At 43.2% G+C, this 22,541-nt stretch overlaps 1 protein-coding gene across 1 annotated transcript in view; it reads left to right on the top strand.

Moving 5' to 3' along the window:
- STAT5B (signal transducer and activator of transcription 5B) overlaps window positions 1-22,541 on the top strand; it is an 83,122-nt gene that overhangs the window by 30,303 nt on the left and 30,278 nt on the right. The window contains exons 2-3 of the mRNA XM_025363461.1: window positions 16,634-16,771; window positions 21,715-21,871. Of these exons, the coding sequence (XP_025219246.1) occupies window positions 16,644-16,771; window positions 21,715-21,871 (285 nt within the window). The 5' untranslated portion in view covers window positions 16,634-16,643. The remainder of the gene's footprint in view (window positions 1-16,633; window positions 16,772-21,714; window positions 21,872-22,541) is intronic.

Genomic DNA, 22,541 nt, shown 5'->3' with positions numbered 1-22,541 from the left:
GATTACAGTCGCATGCCACCACATCCAACTAATTTTGTGTATTTTTGGTAGAGACGGGATTTCACCATGCTGGCCAGGATGGTCTCAAACTCCTGACCTCAAGTGATCCACCAGCCTTGGCCTCCCAAAGTGCTGGGATTACAGGCCTGAGCCACCACACCCAGCCTACCGTCTTATTTTTAGATGGAGACTTCTGGACATTGGTATAAAATCTAGATGGTTCCAGTCCTGACCTTTTCCTCATGTTTAATCTCACCTTCCTAACACTTCCACCACTGTTGAAAAGGTATAGCTCCGTATGATCTTACTGCCCTTCATTCAGTCAAGCGAGACACTGACATTGCATAGATTCTGGGTCTCACATTTGCTTTGTTTTTATCTGGAGCTTTACTGGAAACTAAATGCTATTGCGTACTAGCTGCAGAAGCAGGAGGGGAAGTTGGCAAGAATTCGCTGCTTTCTGTTTGGTCTGTCTGAGGCAGCTGACCTTTTGGAAGGAAATCGCTGCTCTTTGCTTCTTCCGGTAACAGTGCTGCCTATGAAAGAACACATACACAGAAGGGCTCTGCCGTTATCCTGGCTGATGCCTTGCAGCATTAGCTGTTAGTTGAGGTGGGAGCCTTTCAGTGCATCTGTTGTGTGCTGTAGGAGCATGCACTCAAGTTCCTACACCATGCTAAGTTGTGTGTAGATCCACTATTAGAGGTATAGTGAGAGACAGTCTGTTACCAGAAAAAGTAGTTTACTTTAGCAAAACTAATTGCATTTTATTTATTCCCACTATGAGTGCTGTAGTAAATATGGACAATTATTTTGTGCACAATTTCAGTTCATCTTAATGTTAAATGTCCTGGTAATTAATTGCTTTTTGTACCTGGATATCTGCTGTTGTTTGTTTTTCTTTTTTTTCCCTAGCAGGACAAACATTTCGATTTGCCAAGACATAAGCTCTTATTTAAGATCTTCTCAGAATTAAAATAAGGTTCTTTTTTTTTTTTTTTTTTTTTTTTTACGACAAGATCTCACAGTGTCACCCAGGCTGGAGTGCGGCACAATCACGGCTCACAGCAGCCTCAAACTCCTGGGCTTAAGCAATTCTCCTGCCTGTCTCCTGAGTAGCTAGAACTACAGGCATGTACCACCACACGGGGCTAATTTTTAAATTTTTTTAGAGATGGAGTCTCACTATGTTGCCTAGGCTTGTCTCAAACTCCTGGCCTAATCAATCTTCCCATCTCGGCCTCCCAGAGTGCTGGGTTTACAGGCATGAGCCACTGTGCCTGGCCCAGAATTAGCTGCTTCTTTCATACTTTTTTTTTAGAGACAGAGTCTGGCTCTGTCATCCATCTGGCATGCAGTGGTACAATCATAGCTCACTGCAGCTGCTAACTCCTGGGCTCAAGTGATTCTCCCCTCATCCTCCCAAGTAACTAAGACTACAGGTGTGTGCCACCATATGCTACTACTTTTTGTTTTGCTTTCTTTGTAAAGACAGAGCCTTGATATGTTGCCCAAGCTGGTCTTGAACTCCTGAGCTCAGGTGATCCTCTGTCTCAGCCTCCCAAAGTGCTGGGATTACAGGTGTGAGCCACTACACCTGGCCAATGTTTAGTTTCTTAACAAACCTGCTATTCATTGGATCCACTTTTTATGCAGGACTTGTTTTACTTAAACACGGGTAGTTGGACACCCCACAACTTGGGATTATTTTCAGAAAGCTATAATTAGGTTTCATATCACCCAGTAAGCAAACAAGGAAACTAACCGGCTGATGAGGCATTTCTCTCTTAAGAGATTTCAGTTTTGTATTGTTTTAATTAAAACATACTCAGTTCAGTTTTTATTTTATTTTAAGTGACATATTCAAGTTATGTCTAAGTAAAAATGAAACAGATTTTAGTTCATGGCAAATTAAGAGAACACAGCTACCTGGAAAATGGGGCGAACTGCCATGTCCTTCTGCGTTTAGTTTTGGTTTGGTGGATAGGTATGCTTTTCTAAGGTATTATTGGTCTCTTCCCTAGATTTGCTGTTGATGGCAGAGATGGTTGGGTGAAGGTTTGTGTTGATGTACATAGAAGATGTAGAGATTAGTACAGAGAGAAACATCTCAGGGCCTCCTTAGCAAGATTGCCCTGCAGTGCTTCTATTCTTGGAAACTGGTCTGATCTGTCCCACTTTCCTGGGGTAATGAAGAATCCAGGGGGAATGCAAACCCTGTGTTGGTTTTAGGTATAGGTTGTCACAAAATAAATTGATATCAACAAAACAGGAAGATATCCCCCCAGTTCTGTTGGCCTTTGAGTAGGAGCAAAGTTAGGAACCAACAGCTGAGGTTTCCTGTGATCTGCTCTTGTAACGATAGCTTTCTAGAGGCCTTGAATTGTTACTCTTGAACTGTCAAGGGCCTTCACATAAACCAATTGTGTTCAGGTATGTGATTAGAGGTAAGAGATGTGTTTGTTTGTGTTTAGAAATGGGGTCTCGCTTTGTGGCTCAGGCTTGAGCACAGCGGCGTGATCATAGCTCACTGCAGCCTTGACCTCCTGGGAGCGCTCCTGTCCCAGCCTCCTGAGTAGCTTGGACTGCAGAAGTGAGTCACCATGCCCAGCTAGAAAGTTTTTTATTTTAAAGAAATTCTGGTACTGTTGTGAGTGGATTTCTGTGTATTTCGTCATGTTTACAGTTGGTACAAGTTTGCTTAATCATACCAAAGATGAAAGAGAGCCACTAATATATATAAATATATGTCAGAATTACAAATTAATCTATTATTAACAGTCTTAAATCACTACTTGAAAACACATTTAAGGCACTATATATTTGAAAGTGAAATAATTGCATTTCTTTAAAATTTTTTTTTATAATTCTGAATTTTTACCGTTTTCATGTTCTACTTAAATCAAGGCTGCCCAGGTAAGACAGTGTTATAACCTGGATATTATCATGGCCAACATGGCGAATCCCCATCTCTATTAAAAATAAAAAAATTAGGGCTGGGCACAGTGGCTCTCGCCTGTAATCCCAGCACTTTGGGAGGCCGAGGTGGGCAGATCACCTGAGGTCAGGAGTTTGAAACCAGCCTTGCCATTGTGAAAACCTGTCTCTATTAAAAATACAAAAAATACGGCTGGGTGCGGTGGCTCACGCCTGTAATGCCAGCACTTTGGGAGGCTGAGGCGGGCGGATTAGAAGGTCAGGAGATCAAGACCATCCTGGCTAACACGGTAAAACCCCGTCTCTGCTAAAAATACAAAAAATTAGCCAGGGGTGGTGGCACATGCCTGTAGTCCCAGCTACTCAGGAGGCTGAAGCAGGGGAATGGCCTGAACCTGGGAGGCGGAGTTTGCAGTGAGCCAAGATCAGGCCACTGCACTCCAGGCTGGGCGATAGAGTGAGACTCCATCTCAAAAAAAAAAAAAAAAAAAAAGCTGGGCATGGTGGCGGGCACCTGTAATCCCAGCTACTCGGGAGGCTGAGGCAGGAGAATCGCTTGAACCTGGGGGGCGGAGGTTGCAGTGAGCCAAGATCGCGCCACTGCACTCCAGCCTGGGCACCAAGAGCAAAACTCCGTCTCAAAAAAAAAATAAAAATAGGCCGGGCGCGGTGGCTCAAGCCTGTAGTCCCAGCACTTTGGGAGGCCAAGACGGGCGGATCACGAGGTCAGGAGATCAAGACCATCGTGGCTAACCTGGTGAAACCCCGTCTCTACTAAAAAATACAAAAAACTAGCCGGGCGAAGTGGCGGGTGCCTGTAGTCCCAGCTACTCAGGAGACTGAGGCAGGAGAATGGCGTGAACCCGGGAGGCGGAGCTTGCAGTGAGCGGAGATGGCGCCACTGCACTCCAGCCTGGGCGACAGAGCGAGACTCCGTCTCAAAATAAATAAATAAATAAATAAATAAGCTGGGCATTGGTGGCAGGTGCCTATGGTCCCAGCCGCTCAGGAGGCTGAGACAAGAGAATTGCTTGAATGCGAGTGGTGGGGGTTGCAGTGAGCCAAGATCGTGCCACTGCACTTTAACCCAGTTGAAAGAGCAAGACTGTGTCTCAAAAAAATAAATCAAATCAAATCAAAATTTAAAAATGCATCTACATGGTTTTATATTTCAACATAGTTTTTACATTTAATTTAACTGGTTGCACCATATCCTGTTAGATTAATATGTTATAGTCTAATCATCCCCCTATTCTGGACATTTTGGTTATTTCTGGTTTCTCCCAATGGTATATATCCCTGGGAATGGGCCTAAATCAAGGCACTCGTCAAAGAAAATTTTGCTAGGTAGAAATTAATATTGTAATTCTCAATGGTAAGAGGGAGGCCGTGAACTTTAATGGGGAAAATATTGGTAACATGTAGATTTATTAATAAATTGCCTGTTTTGTTTGTTTTTAACTTTCAAACAAGAGGAAAGGGATTATATTTCATTTAAGTAGTATAGAAACGGTATTGTAGTAGCTGAGGGGTTTTTTTCCTGAACTGAAAGATTTGAATTGTCCAAGAGACACATTCTAGGATGAGTTGATCTTGAATTACAGTACAAATATAAACCTTCACTAGAAATTCTGAGGCTGGCTGGGTGCGGTGTCTCACACTTGTCATCCTAGCACTTTGGGAGGCCGAGGTAAGAGGATCGCTTGAGCCCAGGAGTTCATGACCAGCCTGGGCAACATAGTAAGACCCCATCTCTTAAAAAAAAATTAGCCAGGCATGGAGGCACACACCTGTGGTCCCAGCTACTCAGGAGGCTAAGGGAGGAGGATCACCTGAACCCAGGAGGTTGAGACTGCAGTGAGCAGCAATTACGCTATAGCACTCCAGCCTGAGCGACAGAGTGAGACTATGTTTCAAAAAAAAAAAAAAATTCTGAAGCTAACATAGGACTACATGCCAGCTTCAAATCATTTCTTATTTTTCCATAATGGAGATGGTCATTATTTTTGGGCTACAGCAAGTGCTTTTAGTCATCTGGAAAGTGATACAGATGTAGCTTCTTCCCAAAGGGATGGCTGAAGTTGCTGGCTGGATTTGGACATGGAGATAATGATAACACACATACACTGTGGGCCACCATGGCATGAGAGAGCCCAGCTTGCATGCTGGTAGCCTACAAGCTGCAGCACAATGCCTCAGAAGTCCAGATTTTTATTTACCACCAGGGACAGTTTCACAGTGAGAGTCAAACCTCTGCTCTCATTGCTTTGTTTTTCTTTTTTGGAATTTTTGCCCTTAATTTTGATTTTGAAAAAATTGTAAATGACTGAAAAGTGGAAAGAATAGAACAATGAGTACTCACATATACTTCACCTAGGTTGAGCCAGTGTTCACAGTTGTTAGATTTACTTTCCCACACTCCCCACCACTGTCACTCTTCCGTTTCTCCTTCCAAAGTTAAGTTGTAGACGTCATGACCATTTACCCTCAAATACTTGACATTGTATCTACTCTGAGCAAGGGCATTCTCCTACACAACCTCAATGGCATTGTCACAAGAAATTCAGCAGTGATGTAACAACATCTAATATATAATGATATAATGGACTTTAGAGCTGTGGGTGTTTTTGTTTGTTTTGAAACAGAGTCTCACTCAGTTGCCCAGCCTGGAGTGCAAGTGGCGCAATCTCAGCTCACTACAACTTCCGCCTCCCGGGTTCAGGAGATTCTTGTGCCTCAACCTTCCGAGTAGCTGCAACTACAGGCGTGCGCCACCACGCCCAACTGATTTTTGTATTTTTAGTAGAGACAGGGTTTCACCATGTTGGCCAGGCTGGTCTTGAACGCTTGACCTCGAGTGATCGGCCGGCCTTGGCTTCCCAAAGTGCTGGGATTACAGGTATGAGCCACCTCGTCCAGTCGTGTTTTTGTTTTTGAATTACGCTCTTGGTGGTTGTGTCTCTGCAGTCTCCTTTAACCTAGAACAGTTCCACCTGTTTTGGGTGGGCGTGGGATCGTTGATGAGAGTCTCACAATTTGGATTTGTCTGATTGTTTCTTCATGATTTAGTTTGTGTATTCTTTTCAGCAAATCATATCTGGAGGCACATAATGTCAGTTTATCCCATGATTGGGGATGTTTGATCACTCGGTTAAAGTATTGTCCTCCAGATTTATCCACGGAAATGCCTCTTTTCCCCTTTGTGAATAATAAGTAATATGTGAGTAGTACTTTGAGACTAAATGTTCTTCCCCAACAACTGTCACCTAATGGTTTTAGCAGCTGTGATGATCCTTGTCTGAGTCTACTCTCTTTATTTTTGAGATTGTGCATTTTTGGCCAAGACTTTATATCCTATATTTAGATGAGAGTTTTAAATATATGGTAACCTGCTGATTGAAACTTGATTTTTATATTTAGTAAGTAGGTCCTTTTTCTACCTTCTCCTTTCTTCCCTCCCTTACCCTTTTCCTCTCCTCCGTTCTCTGTTCTTCCCATTATAATATGCAATGATTTGGCTGTGACAAAGATTAATGACTGATTGTCTTCCCAGAATATTATCGTCTCTATGTTGCCTGGGCACATTTTTCCTTGTTTGTTTCTTTGTGAGCCAAATGCTTTTATTCTTTCTGTTCTCTTCCCATCTGTTTAATAATATGATTTTTTTAAAAAGAGAATTGGCTTCCTGATTGCATATAAGGTAGTATTTAGAAAAAAAAAATTAAAGAGCAGATGGCTCTGGTATTGACCTACTTCTAAATGTGATAGCCTTCTTACTTGATATTAGTCCCATTTTAATATGAATGAAGTCTTGATCCTTTATTGCTGCTATTGAATATTTTTTCTGTCCCTCAAAATCCCTATACGAGGCTGGGCATGATGGCTCACGCCTGTAATCCCAGCACTTTGGGAGGCCGAGGTGGGTGGATCACTTGAGGTCAGGAGTTCAAGACCAGCCTGGCCAACATGGTGAAATCCTGCCTCTACTAAAACTCCAAAAATTAGCCAGACACAGTGGCACATGCCTGTAATCCCAGCTGCTCGGGAGGCTGAGACAGGAGAATCACTTGAACCCGGGAGGGAGGCAGAGGTTGCAGTGACCTGAGATTGTGCCACTGAACTCCAGCCTGGGTGACACAGTGAGACTCTGTCTCAAAAAAAAAATAAGAAAAGTACATAGAAAATGGCAGGCCACCTTAAGTCCTCAACATGCATGCAGCCTGGTGCAGTGGTACAAGTAAGTGCAGGTTCTCAGGTAGGTCCAGCCCAGATAGTACCCCTTAGTAGTATGGGACCGACCTGGAGCAAGTGGTTCACCTCTTTTTTAAAAATAGCTTTACTGAGATATAATCATGTACTACAAAATTCACCCTTTGAAGTATATTCTCAGAGTTATACAATTATCACCACTGTCTAATTCCAGAACATTTTCATCATCCCCTCAAAAAGCCCATACACTTTAGCAATCATTCCCCATTTCTCCCTCCCCTCAGCCCTTGGCAACCACCAATTTATTTTCTGTCTCTATGGATTTGCCTATTCCGGATATTTCATAAAAATGGAATTTACAGTATGTTCCCTTGCATGCCTTTCACTTTACATAGTGATTTCAAGGTCATCCACACTGTAGTATGCGTCAGTACTTCATTCCTTTTTAACGTCTACATAATATTCTACCTTATTCATTGTATTTATCCATTCCTATCTGTTTATCCTTTGGTGGACATTTGAATTGTTTCCACTTTGGGGTGATTATGAGGTGATTATGAATAATGCAGCTGTGAACATTTGTGTATCTGTTTTTTGTTTTTTTGTTTTGTTTTGTTTTTGAGACAGAGTCTTGCTCTGCTCGCTCTGTCCTCCAGGCTAGAGTGCAGTGGCACAGATCTTGGCTCACTACAAGCTCCGCCTCGCGGATTCAAGTAATTCCCCTGCCTCAGCCTCCCAAAGAACTAGGATTACAGGCACCCGCCACTGTGCCCGGCTCATTTTAAAAAAAATTTTTAGTAGAGATGGTGTTTTGCCATGTTGGCCAGGCTGGTCTTGAACTCCTGACCTCAGGATCCACTCGCCTCAGTCTCCCAAAGGGCTGAGATTACAGGCATGAGCCACTGCGCCTGGCCTGTATACCCACTTTTTGGGGACACATGTTTTCAGTTCTCTTAGGCATATACCTAGGAGTGGAACTACTGGAAATGTGGTAACTGTATGTTTACCCTTTTGTAGAATTGCCAGATAGTTTTCGAAAACTGTTTCACCACGATACAATTCTACTTAATCTTGATGACCCTCAATTTCCTCATCTATAACGTGGGGATAACAATAGTGCCTACGTCTGAGGGATTTAGGATTAAGAGTAGATTCATAAAAGCACTTGTTATAAGTAATATAGGAAGTGCTTAGCTAGCTCTTAAATCTGGATGGGGGATAATAATAACACTGATAACTGTTATTTATTTCTCATCCTATTTCTGAAGTTTATTTTTATTTATTAGATGAATTGGAATGTTTGTTGCTAATAATTCATAAAGCAGTATAATAAATGAAAACTTCAAATTTCATTAGTTGTTTTTTGTACTTTAATTAGTAAAAGTCAGATATGTCCTTGGAAGGAATAGGTAAAGGCATGGCTCCCTGCTGGCTTAGCCTTCTCTGTTCAAGAACATATTGGAAGGAATGGATAGTTTTCTTCTTTTTTTTTTTTTTTTTTTTTGAGACGGAGTCTCGCTCTGTCGCCCAGGCTGGATTGCAGTGGCCCGATCTCGGCTCACTGCAAGCTCCGCCTCCCAGGTTCACGCCATTCTCCTGCCTCAGCCTCCCGAGTAGCTGGGACTACAGGCGCCCACCACCACACCCGGCTAGTTTTTTGTATCTTTTAGTAGAGACGGAGTTTCATCGTGTTAGCCAGGATGGTCTCGATCACCTGACCTCGTGATCCGCCCGTCTCGGCCTCCCAAAGTGCTGGGATTACAGGCTTTTTTTTTTTTTTTTGAGACAGAGTCTTGCTCTGTCACCAGCCTGGAGTGCAGTGGCATGATCTCAGCTCACTGCAACCTCTGCCTCCTGGGTTCAAGCGATTCTTCTGCCTCAGCCTCCTGAGTAGCTGGGACTATAGGAGCATGGCACCACGCCCAGCTAATTTTTGTATTTTTAGTAGAGATAGGTTTTCACCATTTTGGCTAGGATGGTCTCCATCTCTTGACCTCGTGATCCACCCACCTCGGCCTCCCAAAGTGCTGGGATTACAGGCATGAGCCACTGCACCCGGCCTCTTCTTCTTCTTCTTTTTTTTTAAGAGTTTAGGCTGGGCACCATGGCTCACGCCTGTAATCCCAGCACTTTGGGAGGCCAAGGCAGGTGGATCATGAGGTCAGGAGATCAAGACCATCCTGGCTAACATGGTGAAACCCCGTCTCTACTAAAAATACAAAAAATTAGCCGGGCGTGGTGGCGGGTGCCTGTATTTCCAGCTACTCTGGAGGCTGAGGCAGGAGAATGGCGTGAACCTGGGAGGCAGAGCTTGCAGTGAGCCGAGACCAAGCCACTGCACTCCAACCTGGGCGACAGAGCGAGACTCCGTCTCAAAAAAAAAAAATAGAGTTTAGTATGCATAAGGCAAAATCAAAGCCTTGCTGTTACTGTACTACCCTCACCCTTCACAGTTCTCCATTCTTTCATTCAAAGATAAGAGAACAGACTTCACAGTGCCTTTCCACCACCTCCCAAAAGTTCCTGTCTGTAGAACTTGTGTCAGTGAAATTGATTAAGAAATAAGAATACCATCTTTTAAAAGGGCCCAGTACGGCCGGGTGCGGTGGCTCATGCCTGTAATCCCAGCACTTAGGGAGGCTGAGGCGGGTGGATCACAAGGTCAGGAGTTCAAGACCAGCCTGGCCAACATGGTGAAACCCCGTCTCTACTAAAAATACAAAATTAGGCAGGCATGGTGGTGGGCACCTCTAATCCCAGCTACTCAGGAGGCTGAGGCAGATAATTGCTTGAACCTGGGAGGCAGAGGTTGCAGTGAGCCGAGATGGCACCACTGCATTCCAGTCTGGGCAACAGAGCGAGACTCTGCCTCAAAAAAAAAAAAAAAAAAAAAGGGCCAGGCACAATGGCCCATGCCTGTAATCCCAGCACTTTGGGGGAGGCTGACTTGGGAGGATCACTTGAGTGAGGAGTTTGAGACTGGCCTGGGCACCATAGTAAGACCTTGTCTCTACAAAAAAAAAAAAAATTTTTTTTCTTTAATTAGCCAGGTGTGATGGCATGTGCCCACAGTCCCAGCTACTTGGGTGGCTGGGGTAGGAGTATCCCTCAAGCCCAGAAGTTTGAGGCTGTGGTGAACCATGATCACACCACTGCACTCCAGCCTGAGTGATGGAGTAAGACCCTGTCTCGGATGGATGGATGGATGGATGGATGGATGGAAACGTTTACACTGGAGATACTGGTTAAAGAGAAGGATAGCAAGAGCTATTTGTGGAGGATTGATTTTTGGAAAGTTTGTTAAATTGAGTTAAAATTAGAGATGGGAGAGAGAAGCTGGTTTTGTAAGTTTAAGGCAACAGTAAGAACAGTAGTGAGTACTTACAGAGCACCTGCTCTTAGCCAGACACCGTTTTAGGTATGTACATAAAACTAATTCATTCTTACAGCAGCCTCCTAAGGGGCATAAGTATTATTATTCCCATTGTACAAACAAGAAAACTGAGGCACAGAGAGACTTAACGGGCTGTCTTTGACAGAACCATGTTTAGGTGAGTTCAGCATTATCTCTAAAAGTTTAACCCCAGTTTAGAGACTTTGGCCCTGGGATGGGGAGGTAGGATGGAGAATCGGAATTATAAAATGCTTTAAATTATACACACGAATCCAGCAGACCAAATCTGCTAGATTCATATTATTCATATTATTATATTCATATTGTTCATAATATTATTCATATTAATCCTCTACTCCCACCCCACGCTAGAATTCACTTGCTGAGTTGGCAGATACACGGTGGGCCTTCTAATGTCATACACTACTCTCCACTGCAGTTTAGCTAGGGCAAGACCTTGGGTCACAGTGTTCTGGAAGTCCTCAGAGAGAGTGATGTTTTTCTTTGTTATAGTTTATATTTTACTTTTAGAAAGGAAAAGCATCTGAGAAAAGATATTTATGACTGAGACAAAATTATTCCAAATCCCACTCACTTATATCATTTATTTATGTGGTGGACATTCATTTTTATGGTTTTTCAGTAAGCCTGTAACATTATGAGCTATTAGACTTTGAAACTTTTATTAACAAGTGCCTGAGGGCCCGAATGATTTATTTGGCTCTCCAAGCCCATGGGTATATCCAGATATATAAGGTTGAGGTAGGTGCCTTATGCCTTCAGAAAGTACAGTGTTCTGCATCCAAGGCTGTTTTAGGTTGTTCTGAAATGCTTGTGAACACAGAGTGCAACTCATTCGAGCTCAAATAGTTCTTATCTTCGGCCTAAAAATAAGATTGTGAATCCATTTCCCAGTCTTTAGAGAATCCCCCGTGATGGTTTACCAAAGAACAAACCACTTCCCTTGTCTGAACATCACGCACTGAAATTGGAGCTACCCGTAAATAAGCAGAAGAGGGCGGGTCCTGAGGACAGAGGTACAGTCCTTGTGGATGCAGAGTAGCGTTCGATGGCTGGATGAATGCCAGTTAGAAGAATGAATGTCGGCTAGATGAATGCCACTCATGTCAGGCATGTGGACATAGCCTGATAAGGGGGTGAAGTGTTCTGACATGTATGAAGAAAAATACTACTTAGCGGCCAGGCATGGTGGCTCATGCCTGTAATCCCAGCACTTTGGGAGGTCAGGCAGGTCACCTGAGGTCAGTAGTTCAAGACCAGCCTGGCCAACATGGTGAAACCCCATCTGTACTAAAAAAAAAAATTAGCCAGGCAGCTGGGCACGGTGGCTCACGCCTGTAATCCCAGCACTTTGGGAGGCAAAGGTGGGCAGATCATGAAATCAGGAGATCGAGACCACGGTGAAACCCCATCTCTACTAAAAATACAAAAAATTAGCCGGCGTGGTGGCGGGCACCTGTAGTCCCAGCTACTCGGGAGGCTGAGGCAGGAGAATGGCGTGAACCCGGGAGGTGGAGCTTGCAGTAAGCCGAGATCACACCACTGTACTCCAGCCTGGGTGACAGAGCGAGACTCCGTCTCAAAAAAAAAAATTAGCCAGGCGTGGTGGCGGGCGCCTGTAGTCCCAGCTAGTCAGGAGGCTGAGGCAGGAGAATCACTTGAACTCGGAAGGCGGGGGCTACAGTGAGCTGAGATCATGCTACTGCACTCCAGCCTAGGCGACAGAGTGAGACTCCGTCTCAAAAAACAAACAAACAAAAAACCACTACATAGCTTCTAGGTGTTATTCACATAACTGGGAAAACAGTTGGGTTTTTCCTAAACTGGGTATTTAGAATTTTATGATAGTCTCAGTAAGCCATCTCATATTTCACATATAGATAATTTTCAGTTTAACAGTAAAATAAAAATGACTCTGTACTAGTTAGTGTACTTTTATTGTATACTTTTGAGTAGCAGTGAGCAGAATCTACTCTCCAACTCTATCAAAGCACTTATGTGTAGTGAAACTATATTGTATTTATCAAAATAAGGTGATTGCCACTTGGTATTTACCAGCTATTATCCTTCAAATGGCATGCTATTTTAGAAAATAATTATTATGGCATGTTCACAACTAGAATCGTAAAAATATTCTGACAAATTCTAAGAGCTCAGCGTTCTACTCTTTGATGAAAACTAAGAAATAATCTAAAATTTAAGGCAAAATAGAGTGACATTTTTTAATACCCCTACATGTATGGTATATCACCACAGTATTTCTTTCCTAAAACAGTAATAGGCTCCTAAATATGCTTGACCAGCAGGGCATGTTAAATATTTGTTTATGTATTCGCTCCACAAGTATTTTTTGAACACTTTTCATGGGCAAGCCACCATACTAGACACTGGGGACACAGTCGTGAATAAGATGTGCTCCAGGCTGAGCGTGGTGGCTCATGCCTGTAATCCCAGCACTTTGGGAGGCCGAAGAGGGCAGATCATGAGGTCAGGAGGTCAAGACCATCCTGGCCAACATGGTGAAACCCCATCTCTACTAAAAATACAAAACTTAGCTCGGCGTGGCAGTGTGTGCCTGTAGTCCCAGCTACTCAGGAGGCTGAGGCAGGAGAATCGCTTAAACCCAGGAGGCAAACGCTGCAGTGAGCTGAGATTGCTGCACTCCAGCCTGGGCAACAAAGCGAGACTCCGACTGAAAAAATAATAGTAATAATAATAATAAATTAAATAATTGATTATTTAAATGGAAATCTGTTCTGTTTTCATGCCTTGGTATTTCATACTGGTATATTGTTCTATTATAACTTTGAAAAGAGCCGATGGAGTTGGTCAAATTGTATGTATACATTTATTTATGCAACAAAAAAATTATGATGCTTATGTGCCAGGTACCGTTCTAGACCCAGGAGAAAGCACGGTGAACAAAACAAAGTCATTGTGTTCATGGTGATTTCACCCTGGTGGGAAGTGAGTAAGCAAATATATGATCAATATCAGGAATTGCTAAATGATAAGAAGAAAAATAAAGCAGATTAAGAGGATAGAGAGTGACCAGAATGCCATTTTATTTGAGTGGGCTGGGAAGGAGTCTCTGGGGAGATAAAAGTTTTCATAGCTTTCCTTCTTTTGTCTCTTGAGTCATTTCACCTAATGAATGCAGATGCAAGAGAATGTTTGTATCTGTTGGTATCACTCATATATTCATTGAGAGCTATGGTGAGGTCCTACTTCTTATTCTTTACTACTTAGGAAGATTAACACCTGAATTCTTCTCTTCATTCTTTTATCACTCTTCCATATACTTAAGTGCCTAAGCACCTTCATTCATCCATCCCTTATATAATTTTTTTTCTTGAGCCAAAATCTGGCTCTGTCGCCCAGGCTGGAGTGCAGTGACGTAATCTTGGCTCGCTGCCACCTCTGCCTCCCAGGTTCAAGCGATTCTTCTGCCTCAGCCTCCTGAGTAGCTAGGACTACAGACACATGCCACCACACCTGGCTAATTGTTTTGTATTTTTAGTAGAGACGGGGTTTTGCCATGTTGGCCAGGCAGGACCCGAACTCTTGACCTCAGGTGATCTGCCCACCTCAGCCTCCCGAAGTGCTGGAATTACAAGCATGAGCCACCATGCCTGGCCATCCGTTCCTTATCGTTCATCCAAAAATCATGATTTGGTATCTGTTCTAGTTTTCCAAAATCTTGTGATATGATTTATTTGATTAAAAAATACATTGTGCAGTTAAGTGACTTCCAGTGTTTAATTATAAAGTGGAATTGCTTCTGGAGAGACCTGTTTTTCCTAAGTGTTTTGGTGAACTCACAGCCACTGAAATTTGATGTCTTGGGTCAAATTGGGTCTTACAGTGATCCCAGCCTTAATGCCTAAAAGCCCTAAATAAAATTATACACTTCTCAAGTGTTCTATAGCATTGCACAAGTCTGAAATAGATGACTGGCACTCCCCTACACCTCATCGTTGGCTAACTGACTTGTCCCATAAATAGCTCAGTGTTATGTGATCAGACAACTACAACTAACAGAAGAGATTTTTGCTTCCTAACACACTTGTGCAGTCTCTGGTAGTAAACAAAATCCAAGTCCAAGTCACCAGCCCCTAACTGTAACCTAGTTCTTAGGAGAGTTGTGCAAATCAGTAGCCAAATCATGTGGGATGGAATTCAAGATAACCCTGCCTTATACCAAACTCTACATTATGGAAAATAGTGTTAGAGCAAGATTCATTTTCAGTCCTTATAGTTACTTGAAGTCCCTTCCCAGTCTACCCAAATGTTTCTGCCCTAATCTGGTCAAACCTGAAGAGTGTCTGCCAAATGAGTTAAAAATTGTCAGGTGAGTCTGAGGGGGCATCATGGTAGTTTTATAAAGCCTTTTTTTTTTTTTTTTTAAATCAAGAGCATGTTAAAAAAAGAAACTACTGGCTGGGGCAGTGACTCAGCCTGTAATCCCAGCACTTTGGGAGGCCGAGGTGGGCGGATCACAAGGTCAGGAGATCGAGACCATCCTGGCTAACACACTGAAACCCCGTCTCCACTAAAAATAGAAAAAATTAGCCGGGCGAGGTGGCGGGCACCTGTAGTCCCAGCTACTCAGGAGGCTGAGACAGGAGGATGGCGTGAACCCGGGAGGCGGAGCTTGCAGTGAGCCGAGATCATGCCACTGCACTCCAGCCTGGGCGACAGTGCGAGACTCCGTCTCAGAAAAAAAAAATAAAGAGACTACCTGCTATTGGAGCATAATGGTTCATATTTCTAACTCTTAGGTGGAATGTATTGTTTTTGTGTCTGAAAGATTTGTAAATGCTATAATTTAACAGAACATTGCTTCATAAATTCCTTAGCAGTAACTCAGGAGGTGAACCTTGGGGCATTTTTTCCAGATAAATCTGTGCTCTGTGTGTGCAAAGCATTGCTGCTTAGGTAACCAGTGATAATGCATAGAGTTCAATCCACGCTTTAGATGCTTTTACTTTTCTTTTACTGGGCTTTTTCAAAACGACATATGTTTGTTATATTTCTGAAGTCAAAATAACAAATCTAAAACACGTGATTTTAAAAAAAAATCTCTCAGCTGGGCGCAGTGGCTCACACCTGTAATCCCAGCCCTTTGGGAGGCTGAGGTGGATCACTTGAGGTCAGGAGTTCGAGACTGTCCTGGCCAGCCTGGTGAAACCCCATCTCTACTAAAAATACAAAAATTAGCTGGGTGTGGTGGTGGGTACCTGTAATCTCAGCTACTTGGGAGGCTGAGGCAGTAGAATTGCTTGAACCTGGGAGGCGGAGGTTGCAGTGAGCCAAGATCGTGCCACTGCCCTCCAGCCTGGGCGACAGAGCAAGACTCTGTCTCAAAAAAAAAACTCTCTGTTAATTATTTATTACTGTTGAAATGCTGCTTACCATGGCTGACAATTTTGAACAAAAGTAAAGAATATGTCTACGATGTCAAAGTTAGCAATTCTTTCCCTAATACTCCTTTTGTACTTTTGCTTATAAGACCTTAGTGCGTTTCATAGTCCGAGCTTCATAGACCCAACTGTGTATCTTTCCATGACCAGGCCGAGTGTCTACATTTTGAAAACGTTTTAAAGTTAAAATCAAGAATACTGTCTTCAGTCTATCAAAAGGGCTAAAAACATTTACTTTGGCCGAGCATGGTGGCTCATGCTTGTAATCCCAGCACTTTAGGAGGCTGAGGTGGGAGGATCACTTAAGGTCAGGAGTTCAAGACCAGCCCGACCAACACAGTGAAGCCCCATCTCTACTAAAAATGCAAAAACTAACCGAGCATGGTAATGCACGCCTATAATCCCAGCTACTCAGGAGGCTGAGACAGGAGAATCGCTTGAACTGGGGAGGCGGAGGTTGTAGTGAGCCAAGATTGTGCCACTGCACTCCAGCCTGGGCGGCAGAGCAAGACTGTCTCAAAAAATTAAAAATAAAAATAAATAATAAAATAAAAACATTTACCTTGGTAACTATGTGAATATTTACTCTGGTGGATGTAAGGGGAAAATAAAGAAAAAACACCGAAAGCACTGATTGTTTGTTCAACAGATTGTAAACCATGGCTGTGTGGATACAAGCTCAGCAGCTCCAAGGAGAAGCCCTTCATCAGATGCAAGCGTTGTACGGCCAGCATTTTCCCATTGAGGTGCGGCATTATTTATCCCAGTGGATTGAAAGCCAAGCCTGGTAGGTGAACAAGGATGTTTGCATCATATTTTGTGAAACACAAGAATATTGGAGTTTGGTTAGAAAGATGTCATGATGGCAACTTTCAAAGTTGTATTTTTAAACATTTTTAAATGTGATCCATAAAAAGGTATTTTTTAGGCCGGGCGCGGTGGCTCAAGCCTGTAATCCCAGCACTTTGGGAGGCTGAGGCGGGTGGATCACGAGGTCAGGAGATCGAGACTATCCTGGCTAACATGGTGAAACCCCGTCTCTACTAAAAATACAAAAAACTAGCCGGGCGTGGTGGCGGGCGCCTGTAGTCTCAGCTACTTGAGAGGCTGAGGCGGGAGAATGGCGTGAACCCGGGAGGCGGAGCTTGCAGTGAGCCGAGATCAGGCCACTGCACTCCAGCCTGGGAGACACAGCGAGACTCCATCTCAAAAAAAAAAAAAAAGGTATTTTTAAAAAATTTTCTTTTTACACATGAAAAGTATTTAACCCCATCTTAGATTGAGGGGATGGAATAACTGTTGGGATTTTTAAAATAGGATTTGTTCCCTTTAATAGTAAATACTGTCTAAAAGCATTAGAATATTACTGCTAATAGGGCCGGGCGCGGTGGCTCAAGCCTGTAATCCTAGCACTTTGGGAGGCTGAGGCGGGTGGATCACGAGGTCAGGAGATCGAGACCATCCTGGCTAACACGGTGAAACCCCGTCTCTATTAAAAAATAGAAAAAAAACTAGCCGGGCGAGGTGGCGGCGCCTGTAGTCCCAGCTACTTGGGAGGCTGAGGCAGGAGAATGGCGGGAACCCGGGAGGCAGAGCTTGCAGTGAGCCGAGATCGCGCCACTGCACTCCAGCCTGGGTGACAGAGCGAGACTCCGTCTCAAAAAAAAAAAAAAAAAAAAAAGAATATTACTGCTAATAAAGAGCAGCCAACAAATATGTTTCGAGTGCCCATAGGATACCTAGCAGTGTCCTAAGTAATAGAATTTGTATGAAAAAAATTAAAGCCCAACCTTGTGTTGTAATCCCAACACTTTGGGAGGCCAAGGCAGGTGTATTGCTTGAGCCCAGGAGTTCAAGGAAGGCCTGAGCAACATATCAAAACCCTGTCTTTGTACAAAATACAAAAATTAGCCAGGTGTGGTGGTGTGCACCTGTAGTACCAGCTACTTGGGAGGCTGAGGTGGGAGGGTCGCTTGAGCCTGCGAGGCAGAGGTTGCCGTAACTTATGATCACACCAGTGCACTCCAGCCTAAGCAACAGAGCAAGACCCTGTCTCAAAACAAACAAACAAACAAAATTAAAGCCCTCATCTCCAAATAATTCAGTGTTTCACTGGACGTGGTGGTGCACATCTGTAATCCCAGCTACCCAGGATGCTGAGATGGGAGGATTGCTTGACCCCAGCAGTTTGAGGCCAGCCTAGGCAACATAGCGAGATCCTATGTCAAAAAAATAATAATAATTTGTGTTTAATGGGGCAGATAGGTGTGAATATGCATATAATTTAATTATAATTTATTTCTTATAGTTTATTTTATTAAATGTAAATTATTTTACATTTCTTAATAAATTTACATCTAACAAAAAACTAAAAATAATTTAACAGTGGAGACATTGGTGTTTTTAATTTATATGTATTTTATATATACACATAAAGACTAAAAGAAAATTAGGTGGGTGTTGTGGCTCATGCCTGTAATCCCAGCACTTTGGGAGGCCGAGGCAGGCAGATCACTTGAGGCCAGGAGTTCTGAGACAAGCCTGGCCAACACGGCAAAATTCCGTCTCTACTGAAAATACAGAAAATTAGCTGGGCGTGGTGACGGGTGTCTGTAATCCCAGCTACTCCACACGGAGGCTAAAGCACGAGAATCGCTTGAACCCGGGAGGCAGAGGTTGCAGTGAGCCGAGATCACACCACTGTACTCCAGCCTGGGCAACAGAGTGAGATTGCCTTTTTAAAAAAAACCAAAAAACAAAAAACACTAAACGAAAATATACCCAAATATTAACACTAATTACATTCTGGTGGTAGATTTGACAAGCATTTTAATTTTTCTTTATTTTCCAGATTACTGATTACATACTTGGGGGAGGGGAGAGTTGTTTTAAATTTCTTTTAGAATTAGTACAGTGCAGTCGACTAACAGCGCAGGTTTTTAATTAGTATCATTATTACACACCAGGCAGCAGGATGTACACTGCTCAGGGTCTGGGAGCTTGCTGCTTAGTTAAAGTCTGTCAGTCGATCTGGCATATTCATTTGATACTTCAAGCCTCACCATCTTAGCCAGGGGTCCTCTTTTACAGTCCCTCAGAGAAGCCAGCTTTGATGCTGCTATTTGCAGAGGGCCGTATACCTACCTATCAGTAATGTTGCCTTAGAATAATCGCAATGAGTGTTAGTAGCAAATTTCCGTTCAGAAACTAAAGATCACCAAAGAAAGGCAATTTTCTAGGCAATTAAAAAAATCTCAGCTTCATGTAATTAAGTGAGGGGAAAAAATGAGTTAAATATGAGAATGTCAGCTGTACCTTGTTTAGTGCTTTCCCCTCCCTTTTCATTTTCTCTCCTGTTTTCCTGATTTGGAGGATTTAGAAAAACATGAGTAGGAAGTTTCTGTTAATTTCAGATTTCACTTAGCAGAGTTCCCGTTTGGTGTTCTCACTGAATGAATTAAAAGACTTGTGTTGATATTAAGGAAAACTTGAAATTTTTTTAGCTTTGGTTTTCTTAAGAATATAAAGATTTTAATGAAGAATCTTCAATTCTTTTTTTCTTTTCTTTTTTTTGAGACGGAGTCTCCCTCTGTCACCAGGCTGCAGTGGCTTGATTTCGGCTCACTGCAACCTCCGCCTCCCGGGTTCAAGCCTTTCTCCTGCCTCAGCTTTCTAAGTAGCTGGGATTACAGGTGCCTGCCACCACACCGGGCTAATTTTTGTATTTTTAATAGAGACGGGGTTTCACCATATTGACCAGGCTGGTCTCTTAACTCCTGACCTTGTGATCTGCCCACTTCGGCCTCCCAAAGTGCTGGGATTACAAGTGTGAGCCCCCGGGCCCAGCCAAATCTTCAATTCTTTATGTTTAAGCCATCTAAGCAAGTCTTTTTTTAACAGAGAATTAAGGTTTCGAGTAAAGAACCAATACGTGACTTCTATGAGTTTTGCTTAAAGACTGGATCCTCTCGAGTGGGTTCCTGGCCGGGTGTGGTGGCTCATGCCTATAATCCCAGCACTTTGGGAGGCTGAGGCGGGTGGATCACTTGAGATCAGGAGTTTGAGACCTAGTCAACATGGTAAAGTCCCATCTTTGTTAAAAATATAAAAATTAGCCGGGCATGGTGGTGCACGCCTGTAATTCCAGCTACTTGGGAGGCTGAGACAGGAGAATCACTTGAACCCAGGAGGCGGAGGTTGTAGTGAACTGAGATCGTGCTACTGCATCCCAGCCTAGGCGACAGAGTGAGACTTCATCTCGAAAAAAAGAGTGGGTTTCCAGACCAGGGGCATTGTTGCCAGTTGAAACAGAGGTACAGGCTGCCCTCATTCCTTCCAGCCTTTCATTTAATACATATTCTATTTAATACATAGGGCACACATATTTAAAATCTGACTTGCTTTAACTGCCTTCTCAAGGTGCAGATTAGGGTGTACTATTTGATGGGGTATGGTATCACTGCTTTGTTTTGTTTTGTTTTGTTTTGTTTTTGTAGAGACAGAGTCTTGCTCTGTTGCCCAGGCTGGAGTGCAGTGGCCGATCTTGGTTCACTGCAACCTCCACCTCCCGGGTTCAAGCAGTTCTCCTGCCTCAGCCTCCCAAGTAGCTAGGACTACAGGCACACGCTGCTATGCCCGGCTAATTTCTTTTGTATTTTAGTAGAGACGGGGTTTCACCGTGTTGCTCAGGCTGGTCTCCAACTCCTAAGCTCAGGTAATCAGCCCATCTCAGCCTCCCAAAGTGCTAGGATTACAGGCGTGAGCCACCACACCGGGCCGGTATCACTGTTTTGATACACCTGTTGGTGCCTCTTTTTGAAATTAGTTGCTATCTTCAGGGACTTAGGGATGGCAGAGCCTTTTAGCTACCACTATCTTGTTTGGCTGCAGACCCAGTCAGCAGTTATTGAATGTTATTTCAGTCTGACAGCTGTTTGGTTTCTTCAGTGACTAAGTAATTTGGTACTTCCCAGTGTCAATTGTTGCCCAAGTTGTAGAAAGAAAGAAAGAAAGAAAAAAGGAAAGAAAGAAAGGAGGGAGGGAGACCATCCGAATCCCTGTCATCAGTTTAATAGCTCGAAATCAATGCAGAGTCTGTAGCGTGGTTTCCTTTGTTTACCAGAGAAGTTGGCATTGCCTTCAGGTCCTGGGTCTGCAACTAGTGATATGTCTGACTCGTATAAATGCTTGTAGGCACCGTCTGCCTGAATGTCTCATTTCCAGGGCTTCTTAGAAGTAGCAATAGCTTCTTTCACCTATCTCTACCTAAGAAACCTGCAGATACCAAACTCCTCGAGGCTGGAAAGGACATGTAGAAGAGTCTTGGCCTTGTGCCTCCTTTCCACCCGTGAGGGGTAACTATAAATAGGAAATTATCCAAGTCCTTATTTCCTTCAGAGCACACAGAACCCTTTCCTTTTCCTTGCATTTCTCGGAGCAAATAGCATAAGCACCAAGCACATCATTGAGAGAAAGGAGGAAGGGCAGCACATTGTTAAAAAATTTTTTTTAAAAAAAAGAATGAAAGCTACAGTATAATCCAACTATTTAGTAAATTACAAATAGATTAATATAGGCATTGAGTCCATTTCTGTTGGGCTGTTTCTTAAAATTTGCAGTGAGCACTAAAAAAATCACTTTAGTTGAAGAAAAAGTGGGATGTGTTGAGGCTGCATTTATACAGGCTCATGTGCATGTATGTATACAGATTATGTAATTTTTTTCCCCTAGGGACTCAATAGATCTTGATAATCCACAGGAGAACATTAAGGCCACCCAGCTCCTGGAGGGCCTGGTACAGGAGCTGCAGAAGAAGGCGGAGCACCAGGTCGGGGAAGATGGGTTTTTACTGAAGATCAAGCTGGGGCACTACGCCACGCAGCTCCAGGTGGGTGTGGGCTCTGGGGTCACACTTAATTATCTTCCCTCAGGGGTCTTCTTCCTGTAGAGACTTTCTTTCTCTCCTTCAGTCCAGCATTGTTGAGTTATATGTACATGCATAAGGTTCTTGTCGTTTGGTTTTGGTCTTTTTTTTTTTTTCACTTTTTATTTGAGAATAATTTCAAACTTCCAGAAAGTTACAAGAATCATACAAAGATTCCCCACATATGCCCATATTCACCTATTGTTGACTTTTATGTTGTCATATACTCCTCGCTGTCTCTACACACACATGTTTTTCAGTCACTGGAGAGTAAGTTGCATACCTTGTGTCCCTGCACCAGTAAGTACCTCTGTGCATTTTCTTTTTTTAATTTTTATTTATTTATGTATTTATTTTTGAGACGGAGTCTTGCTCTGTCACCCAGGCTGGAGTGCAGTGGAGCAATCTCAGCTCACTGCAACCTCCGCCTCCTGGGTTCAAGCAATTCTCCTGCCTTAGCCTACCAAGTAGCTGGGATTACAGGCGCCCGCCACCATGCCTGGCAATTTTTTTTTTTTTTTTTGTATTTTTAGTAGAGACGGGGTTTTGCCATGTTGGCCACGATGGTCTTGAACTCCTGACCTCAGGTGATCCGCACCTCAACCTCCCTACGTGTTGGGATTATAGGCATGTG

The sequence above is a fragment of the Theropithecus gelada genome, chromosome 16 (genome assembly GCF_003255815.1).
Source record: "Theropithecus gelada isolate Dixy chromosome 16, Tgel_1.0, whole genome shotgun sequence".
Classification (NCBI taxonomy): Eukaryota; Metazoa; Chordata; class Mammalia; order Primates; family Cercopithecidae; genus Theropithecus; species Theropithecus gelada.
Note: the sequence above shows the minus strand (reverse complement) of the source record. Positions and strands in the feature narration are given on the sequence as shown.